The sequence below is a fragment of the Eurypyga helias genome, unplaced genomic scaffold, assembly GCF_000690775.1.
Source record: "Eurypyga helias isolate BGI_N326 unplaced genomic scaffold, ASM69077v1 scaffold6662, whole genome shotgun sequence".
Classification (NCBI taxonomy): domain Eukaryota; kingdom Metazoa; phylum Chordata; class Aves; order Eurypygiformes; family Eurypygidae; genus Eurypyga; species Eurypyga helias.
The window spans coordinates 47,714-57,930 of record NW_010237763.1 but is presented as its reverse complement, the minus strand read 5'-3'; the positions used below and the strand labels follow the sequence as shown (position 1 = coordinate 57,930).

At 40.3% G+C, this 10,217-nt stretch overlaps 1 protein-coding gene across 1 annotated transcript in view; it reads left to right on the top strand.

Annotated features, from left to right (window-relative positions):
* The window catches only part of LY75 (lymphocyte antigen 75), a 41,671-nt gene that overhangs the window by 26,380 nt on the left and 5,074 nt on the right, over window positions 1-10,217 (top strand). Inside the window, exons 22-29 of the mRNA XM_010147572.1 lie at window positions 794-954; window positions 1,633-1,762; window positions 4,240-4,472; window positions 6,210-6,378; window positions 7,680-7,841; window positions 8,738-8,860; window positions 9,420-9,614; window positions 9,993-10,213. Of these exons, the coding sequence (XP_010145874.1) occupies window positions 794-954; window positions 1,633-1,762; window positions 4,240-4,472; window positions 6,210-6,378; window positions 7,680-7,841; window positions 8,738-8,860; window positions 9,420-9,614; window positions 9,993-10,213 (1,394 nt within the window). The remainder of the gene's footprint in view (window positions 1-793; window positions 955-1,632; window positions 1,763-4,239; window positions 4,473-6,209; window positions 6,379-7,679; window positions 7,842-8,737; window positions 8,861-9,419; window positions 9,615-9,992; window positions 10,214-10,217) is intronic.

Here is a 10,217-nt window from a genome sequence, read left to right as displayed (position 1 = left end):
GCTGGCTAGCTCTGACGTGTGAATCTTCAGTGGCTTGGTCTAGCTCAGAAAATAGGCTGCAGCTAGCCTGCTGTGGGGCCAATAGTTAAGACATGTCAGCAGTCACTCGTTACGTAGCTTCAATTTGTCTTCCTAGTCTAGACAAGCTCAGTGAATGCCTTTGGTGCCTGGGAGGTTACTGAAGCCCACTGTTTTGTGCCAGAATGTTCACTAAGAGGGGACCAGATTTAAGGTTTTGCTGTCAGATTCCCCCCCCCCCCCCCCCCCAAACTAAACCTGACTTCCTTTGTCCAGTCCTGCTTTCTCTGATGCTGGGTTTGGCAAACTCTGCCAGAATCCAAGAAATGGTTCTGATTTATTGTATACAGCAGTAGGAGAGGAAGATGGGAGATAAGACTTCCTCTATCAATTCAGAGAGGGCAGGAGGTAGCTCTTCTATTAACTCTGCAGGGAGACAATAGAAGACCTCACAGACCTGTGGAAAAGCACCTTCTGAAATTTGGATGCGAGTGCAAGAATACAAAGTAGTGGGCACAGGTTAAATCTGCTACCTGCTCCTCAGATGAGAATTGGGAGGACAAATGCCAATAGTCTATGCCTTTCAGATAAAATCAACTTGAAAGGTCTTATCTTGCGGAAAGAAGGGATGATAAGCATTTAGTAAACATAGAGGGGCTGGGAAAATCAGGTTAATACAAACGGGGGTTGCATTATCTTATTTATGTGAAGTGTTTTTTCAGATGTTCACTGTTGTCTGAACCACGATACATACATTTACTGTTCTGCCCAACAGATTATATAACATCCTTGCTTCCTAGTATGCCGAAAGATATTTGGATTGGTTTGCAGTTTCTGTTCAGCACAAGGGAAAACAAATGGATAGATGAGAGTAGACTGTTGTATAGTAACTTTCACCCACTCCTGACAGGAAGATTAAGGAAAATTCCACTGGATGTAAGTTCTGATTTTTGACTTTTCTTGACTCTTGAGTAATGAAATTTGGAATTTTGACTGTATGGAGAAAAAAAAAAAAGAAAAAGGAAAAAAAATATGTAACAGACCACATCCCCAGTTAGTGGTTTTGACTGGAAAACTATGTGACTGACAGTAATGGAGTTCTGTTTACCTTTATTTGGATGAGAACTTCTGAACTGAGATCTGAAACACTGAAAGGAAAAAAGCTGAAACAACTGTTTAATGACTCTTCTGGAACTTCTGTTGGCAATTTAAAGACTACATGAAAACAGTCATCAGAAAGTTGTCATCCATAGTTCTTGGTTCAGTTACACATAGAATACATCTGTAAACTATCATACGTTGGTATTTTGCTTGCTGCTCTATCCAAGGTGAAACATAATAAATGTAATTAAATCACACCTACAAACAAGATTTATTTTAAGCGTTAAATCATTTCACTTAATATTCTCCTCTGTACTTAACTTATGAAATCTTTTTGAGTCCAGGCCCTGGGCAATGTTTCTAAAACAGGTAAGCCGTATTGCACCACTCCTTTGAAACTTCTTAAACAAGTTCAGACAGCTTGGCTTCTCATAGCCTCATGTTACTTCACCTTCTCTACACAACTATGTTTATGCCCTATTTGAGTCTGATAAGCATATTTCTGGTTTACAGCTTTTTGATGAAGAATTTAACAATCAGTGCGGTGTAATCCTCAATGATCCCAAATCACAGTATGTTGGAACATGGAATTTCACTGCTTGTGCTGACAGGCACTTCTTGGGTATATGCCAGCAGTCTCTAGGTAAGTCTGAGGAGTCAAAATAAATTAAAGCCGGGGTTTGCAGTTGAGATGCATGTGCCAGAAGACCTTGTAATGCATGTAAATTGTTGCACTTGAAGAGCAAGATTCTTGTAGAGACTGAGAAGGTAAATTTTGGAAAAGCAGGGTGTGGAGGAGGATCTGGGACCTGTTTTATCAGCCATTCGGGATTTTCCCTTTCATTTTCCATAGCCCAATCTGTTTTCCTGAGAGATTCTACGGGGTTTCAATGGAACTGCACTTTAGCAGACAGGGCTTTAATTTTCTGTGGGTATAGAGGGCATGTACATCAAGGGCTGGAACAAGTGACTCCTTTTTCCTCTTCAGAATTGTGGAAGTGACAAGCCCTGGGAAGGAATCTCACAGTATTACCATCCTCCTTAAACATCCTGTGGTTTTTAGCACTATCAGAATATGAGATATCATATACACTTAAACATTGAAATCGGTCTCCCCAGAGCAAACCGAGAAGGTGTACGTGGAGAGTGATAATTTGGGATGATGCAGCTTTCCCTAGCTTTGTACAGATCCCTTGGTGTGAGTGAGTTTTCTTAATCTGATCTAAAAATAATATTCTGATGTAGCCTTGTGGGTTGCTCAACACCAATTACTGGAATCGGATCAAACACACGTAGCTATTATACACATTTAATTACTGCTATAGGTTCAGCATACCCACTTCTGAGTAGGTTCCTCTATGTAAATAGTCCTTTTTAAGTAGCGAACATGCTGTCTTCTAAAAAAGAAGAGGTGTGCAAAGCACCTAAGAATATGCCCACCTTATTCATTCTCAAATACGCGAAGAGATTTTTCCCCCATATAACACAAAAAGTCATCTTTATTTCAGTGCCAAATACTTCAGAAATTCCATGTGTCCAGATTAGAAGTCTGAAGGGAAGAGAAGTAGCTATAAAAATTCAAAAAGGGGATTTTTTAGTAGGATGTTGACCATATATCCGTGTAGATCAATATAGTATTAGCCTGGGCTGACTAAAATACTACCCACTTCTTCCTAGCCCCTGCTGAAGAAGGTGTAATGAGAAGGGGTTTTGGACTGCCAGAGAATGTGTCCTGGTATGGTCTGGTCTTACCTCATCATTGTACTAGGGATGTAAGAATAATTCAGGTTGGAAGGGACCTCAGCAGGGTGCAGGGACAGCTATGAGAGAGTCCAGGTTGCCTAAGGCTTTATCCCAGGGAAAAAGATAACTCAGGTTCCTTGGAAATCTTGGCATGATTGTGATTTGCAGACCTTATTGAGATGTTAATTGTTGGCAATTACTTCTTTCAGAAATGGACACTTTCCTTACTGTCTTGTTTCCAATTTGGTACCCCTTGATGTGTGATGGCACCCTTGGTTCCGTGGTTCTTTTTTGTAGCTGGCTCCTCAGTAAAAAGCATTTGGCAGCAGGCACAAACCACTTCAAACAATCTGTTTGAGCCTTGTCACTTTTCTGATCCGTTGAAAGCTGTAAATTGCATATAAATATCAAATTAATACTGTGTTTCTGCTTTCTTGTGTTTTGAAAAATGGCCCTGTCAGCCTATCAATCGGCCATTTATAGCCTGTTATTTCTAGAGTGATTTGCTGCCCCTCTGCTCCCCCTGTGAGCCTTTTTCTGCTTGAGATATTTTAAATATAAATTCCCTTTTGGAAAGCCAATTTATTTTTGATTGTATACATTTTTGGGGGTTACCAGGTTTGCAAGCTTTAATTTACCACCTGTGGGGATGTTTGCATCTTTTATTAACTGCAGTTGCTGCGCATCGCTGAGCTGTATGCCTTCGGTGTGATGCTGATAACTGGGATAACACTCGCTCCCTAGAGCACAAATAGGGAATTATACCCCTCCCCATGCATGCGGATTTTCGGCAATTAGTTAAGCACACGTGGAGGCAAAATCAATTCCCAGGATACTTATGGGTGGCTGTAAGGACTTCTGGGACGATGCTGTACACTGGGATCTGCATAGACAAGTTTTGTGGCCCGTTAGATTCACACGAGCATGAATCCACAGCCTCCACAAAGATAAACGCTTCAAGTTTAGCTGGTGCAATATTGCAGCAGAGAGCAGTCCTTCTCCTGCATTCTTCTATTGACTTAAAGTTCTAGAATAGGGTTTTAATTTAATAAGGAGAATTCTTAATATTATTTAGCGGTTAGTTAAAAATAGGAAATATAAAGAAATATGTGAACCTAAGATGAGATAAAAATAGATTGGCTGAAAATAATCTTTTTTTTTTTCTTTTCATTTTATGTACTTTCTGCCTAAAGTGCCAAAGATCTTTGCTTCAAACTATAATCATTAGCATAATCTACTGTCTAAGACAACTTTTTTGATACCCTTTCCTCTCCACCCCAGGAGAATTCAAATAGGCTTTCTGTTTGTTACAGAGAAATTGGGAGTTTAAAATGTATTCCAGTGTTTAACCACCTAATACCTGGATTTCTTTCTTAGGTGTAGGAGCTGCTGATAACCAGACAGAGCAAGTCCTTAATGAAACACTGAGCTATCAAAATGTTCAATACATGGTAATTCTGAAGAATTTGTCCTGGAATGATGCAATGGCTGCATGCATCAGTAATAAGATGCAGCTGGTCAGCATCACGGATCAGTTCCAGCAGGCTTTTCTGGCTGTTCAGGCTGCCCTTCGTAACTACCCACTGTGGATTGGACTCTTCAGCAGAGATGTAAGTTTTATTTTCCCCTCAGTCTGTGGCTTAAGGTAATTTTTAGAGTTGTGTGAAACAGAAATTGGGATAAAGAAATGAAAATGCAATGAAAAGTTAATTTCTGGAGTAACTGTTTTAATTTAGGGATAACCATCCGGAGGGTCTCAAGATTAAGGTTCTAAATGTTCAGTTCTCCAAGTTACAAAGCTGTTGGACTCCACTGGACGGATTGATGATAAGGAGACGGTTCTTTTAAAAGATTGTAGGACGAAGGGATAGATTGTAGGGTAGCAGCAACACAGATTGCTGAATCATCTTTGTCTCCTGTGTTAATGAATGAGTAATTAGTGTTGTCATTAATATCATTGCCACTGTTGATAGTACCACTCTAGAAATACAACCCAAAATCTGTTTTAGAAGGGAGAAACTAGAAGTGGCAAATAAAATCCAAACTGAACCACTGAACACTTCCGGAGATGCAGTTCTAAAGCTTAACTTAGGCTCTGTTGTTACTTCATGTTAATTGTGCCTGTGTTTTGAGTCAGAGGGAGACATCCCTGAGACAGGTTAGTGGGTTTTTCTTTTTTCTTCTGTTTTTTTTGTCTTTGGGAAAGTCAGTGCAGGAGGCACTGCTTTGCTTTAACTAGCCAGAGGACCTCTTGAAGATCATTATGGACTGGGGGCTTTCTCAGCTGCTAATGAAATGGCTTAGGCTTGCTTGCAGGGTTTATCTTTTTTTGTCAGACACATGAGTCCTGAGATAATTGCAAGAAAAAAGTTAAACTTTATTTGAGAAATGCCTGACCTACACAGCTGATGGTGCTCACGCCGCGTCTGTGGTGGTGTGATCTTTCTGGGTCACCAATGGGCTGCTGAGCATCCTAGGGCAGTGTAGGGGTGCGGGGAAATACAAATTTGAGTATGTGCTTTATGGAGAACACTTTTAAAATGAAACAGACATTAAATCCTCATGAAGATGGAGAAACCAGAACAACCTATTTTCCCTCCTCTTTTGAATCTACATCTGTAAGTGGGGATGAAATGATTCATTTTGCTGCATACAACTCAGGCATGCGCTAGCTTTTCACTATTGCAACACTTTGTTATTTGGGCACAATTAAAAAATCACATGAAAGGAAATTATAATGATACTGGTCAACAGAACTGGTTACTCCAGTGCTGGAATCACAGACACAAAAGAAAGATACAAGATAAACTAAACTACAAAGCAGCAGGGGGATTTCCTAAAGACAACTTTTAAATGTAAGATTCTTAAAGGGCGGTGTGCTTGATGCATGTGGTTTTTTCCTTATTTCTCCAGGGCAGGAACATGTCTGATTTTATTAAATCAGTTAAGTATTTAATAGATTATTTTAAAGTCAGCGTGGAGTAACTGAGACTGGGCCTTGCTTTCAGATAGCATCAGTTTTCCAAGACCAGGTAATTATGTCCACCATTGATTTGAAGGTGCAAATGATGTAATTTGGACAGCTCATTGCCAGGCCTTCTTCTATAAGCATAGTAGTTAAACACCAACACTTCATAACTTGCCATCCACTTCAGATAATTTGTATTTTTACTACTGCAAAACTTAACATAACGGAAGTTGTTATGTTGTGAGCAGTAGATCAGGTCACGAGGGCAGTGGAACACATAGTTCTCACCAGAAACACTGTAAATGTATTATCATGTCATTTTCTGTACCTAATATTTTTTACAATATAAGCTCATCCCTTTTTACTCATACAATGCTAGGGTGGAAAACATTACGGCTGGCTGGATGGTAAACACGTTAGCTTCAGTCGCTGGTCTGAAGATGATGAAGAAACAAGCGAAGAATGTGTGTTTTTGGATACTGATGGCTTCTGGAAAACTTCGGACTGTTCCTTGGAAAATCGAGGTGCTATTTGCTACACATCAGAAAGTATGTATCCTAGCATAATACTTATAAAAGCTGATTTTTGTTTTATTATAGAATCATAGAATCACAGAAGGGTTTGGGTTGGAAGGGACCTTACAGACCATCTAGTTCCAACCCCCCTGCCATGGGCAGGGACACCTTCCACTAGACCAGGTTGCTCAAAGCCTCATCCAGCCTGGCCTTGAAGCATCTTTGATAATTGCAGATTGTAACTTCAGAATTACAATTTTTTAAACTTACATTTCCTCAGACAGGCTGATTTGTATGCCAGGAAAAAAAGAAACAACCTTCAAATAGGGGGGGCATGAACCTGCTGGTCTTAATCCACATGTTCCTTATAGAGGGATTTGGCACCGGTGCTGTGGGCCAGACCGTACCCTTCATATTGTCAACTGATTCTACCTTTGCGCTGTTTCTGTAAGATTGTTGCGTTCTGATCTCTCCCACTTGCACGTGGAAGAAGATTCAGCTACCTCTGTGCTATTTACATCTCAATATTGGGTCCTTCTGAAGCCCCTTCAGATGTGGAAGGCTATATACAGGGAGGAGGTACATGACTACATGGAGGAGAAAGATTGCAGGTAGACGCTAATTTGAAAGGTGTAATTTAAAGTCACTTGCAGTATGCAGAACCCTTCTAATTAGATACCAATTGTAGCAAGACAAGTATAGCAGGACATCTTTTTTTAGGGGGACACACATGCATCACAGCCCTTTTCTGAAAGATGAGAGAGCTTTCTGAGACATCATCACAGATTTCTTCCCTGTGAGACTAATACAGTTTGTTTAGGGTTTTTTTTTCTGTGAGAGTACACAGTCAAGCCTTTGTTGTACATACTGGGTCACAGTAAATTCTATATTTGGCATTATGACATCCTTAACTATTTTGTGCTTGCAGTGTGAGCAACTGCAGGAAGAGTCCTTATCACTTCTCAAGTATTAGATAAAGCCAAGATTTGTTGCCAGCTATGAAGTAGCTTATTTGTTATGGTGATCTGCCTTCACACAAGAGGCAATAAGATCTTTTAATTATTGGTCCACACTTAGCACTGTTATGTAGGGTTTATTATTCTTCAGACTATACAACATAGTAATTATGAAAAGTTGTACGCATTCTTCGGTAATGCTTGCTGCTGGTTTTGTTACTTTGAAAAAAATCACCATTATGAGGAAACTGAAAGCAACAATGGCACCTAATTTGTCTTCAAAGTTTTTAAATGGTGACTGAAAGTGGTTCGTGGTTTGTAAGGCCAAGTGTTGTTATTAATAAATCATGTCCTGAATGTGTTCTTTCCCTTCCTCAGAGAAGACTGAAAAAGAACAAGTAACACAAGTGAAGTGCCCACATAAGATTAAAAATACACCTTGGATACCATTTAGAAACAATTGTTACACTTTTATGATAACAAAAAATAGATGGAGAGAACTGAAGTCTCAAGAAGCTCATCATCTATGCAAGAAAATGAGTAAGTACTTTGTCATATTACAGGTATTTATGGACTTAGATCAGCTTGGGGGAGAGGAGTGTTAGATCTGAGTCAGTGTCTTACAGTGACAGCACGGCGAGTGTGGAGAAGGGTTGTAGCGTTCGGAAACGTGCGTTAGCGTTGCGCTGCCTAATGCCGTTCGCCCTTGTGCTACTCGGGTACGAAGCGCCGGAGCACGGGTAGGAGCATCTCAGAGAGTGATGGTGGGGAGCTACTGCAGTGGAAGGTTGTGTGGTTTGGGTGGTTTTTTCTCTTTTTAAGATGCAAATGTTTAATAGGTTGGGTAGTTGTTATCCCCTTGGCAACAGTCTGGCTTTACAGTCACATTTACTTCCTGGGGTTTTTTCCCCCCTTGCTGTGTGGAACGCTTAATGCGAACGAAGTGGTCCAATTCTGAAAAGCACGTGGGCTTTTGCTCTCCATCTTGAACAAAGTGTCCGCTTAGGAACAGCTTGCCTCTTGTATTACACCATTGCTCGTGGCACTTCAGACGTGCATCTCTCCAGAAATCGTTCTCATTTTGCATTAATTGGTTGGGGTTCAATCCTTTTCTTAATACTGTTTCTCTACTAGGCAGTTGAAGAAAATTGGGGGAGGTTGCTGGTATTTTTATGTTCTATTCAGGGAATTTTTACTATATAGAACTTGAAGTGACAGCAGAACCCACAAGTATCTCTGGAGCTGATGTCTTGCATTTATCCACAAAACCAGGGGAGGCACTGTCCATTTAATTATTACGTTATAAAGGTCTACCCTTTACACATTCTTGATCTGTCTGTAACAATTACTAACAATACTGGCAAAAAATATTTTGTTTTGTCACTGAAAGTTGAATTTGTAAGAAAGCAATTAAAAAAATTTTTTTTTTTCAACAGACCCAGAAGCATTTGTTCTGAGTGTTCGCGATGAAGAAGAGAATAACTTTGTTACTGAGCAGCTTCATTCATTCAGCGGCCTGGCGATGTGGGTCTGGCTGGGTGTGATTTATGACGACAGCGGTAAGATTTAAGTTTTGTGGGTGGTTTTGGTTTTTTTTCCTTAATAAATAAATTGGAGCCATGGTTTGCAGCCTTTTAAGTGCATGTTTCTTGCATGTTTGCAAAAACTACTGAAGTCAAACAGAATGCAAACCCTATAATAATGCTTTATATTTATGTTTATCTTCTAGAAGAAAAAAAATGGACATGCTTTCTGTTTAAGGGATTATCCCAGGCTGGATGAGGCTTTGAGCAACCTGGCCTAATGGAAGGTGTCCCTGCCCATGGCAGGGGGGTTGGAACTAGATGGTCTTTAAGGTCCCTTCCAACCCTAACCATTCTATGATTCTAATATGTTGTGTTAAGTCTAGATTTGATTTCCCTGGAGAGCAGGACTTAAAAGGGCCTGGATGAGTAATGCCAACCTATTTAGCATTGTATATGGAACAGATTTAACTTAGAGCACCACCGCATTTTTTTTCCAAAGCGAATATCTGTTAATGTCATTAATATATTCAAAGCTAAATGATATTTGTACACATAGTGCCAGTGTTTCATAAATATGCAATGTTTTCCACAGATAAAGTTCTCAAGTGGTATGATGAAACTCATCTGACTTACAATAACTGGAGGCTGGGAAGACCTAACATAAAGAAGAACAGTTTTTTTGCCGGTGTAAATCTTGACGGTTTTTGGGATATTTATAATTATTCGCAAAGTTGGCATGCTCATCACTATAACGTGTACAGTATTCTCGCCTGTAAAATCGAAAGGGGTAAGTGGTAGAGAAGATTTATGTGCAGTATTGGAGTGTTGGGTGAGGGTCGTAACTCAAGTCCTGGTTCTGCAGTACCTACTGTGTAAGGCTTTGGTTGGGCTCCCAGTGAAACGCGTGGCACAGCTGTCATGGGCTTCTGGAGTTATATGGTCAGTCTGTGCATCCCTGTTGTAACATTCTGATCAGGAAGAACGTGTTTGCTGCACTCCTCCATCAGCTGCCCACAGAGGATAACTTACGTGACATAAGTGGCTTGTACTGAACACTTTCATGCTTGAATTGCGTTGATATAGGTGGATTTTAATGCCTTCTGTATATTCCTAGAAACATGAAGGAAGTGCACAGAACCTGTTGTTGCCTTATTCTTTGAAATAGGACCCCAGCAGCACAAGCCTCCATTGCCTGAGTCTATTCCGTATGGAAACAGGACATACAGGATCCTTCAGGAAAAGTTAACGTGGTATGAGGCATTGAGACGATGCAAACACAATCGGAGTGATTTGGCCAGTGTACACAGTGAATCAGAACAGTTATTTCTGGAGGACATTGTCAGGCGGGATGGTTATCCTCTGTGGCTTGGGCTGTCGATTCATGATGTAA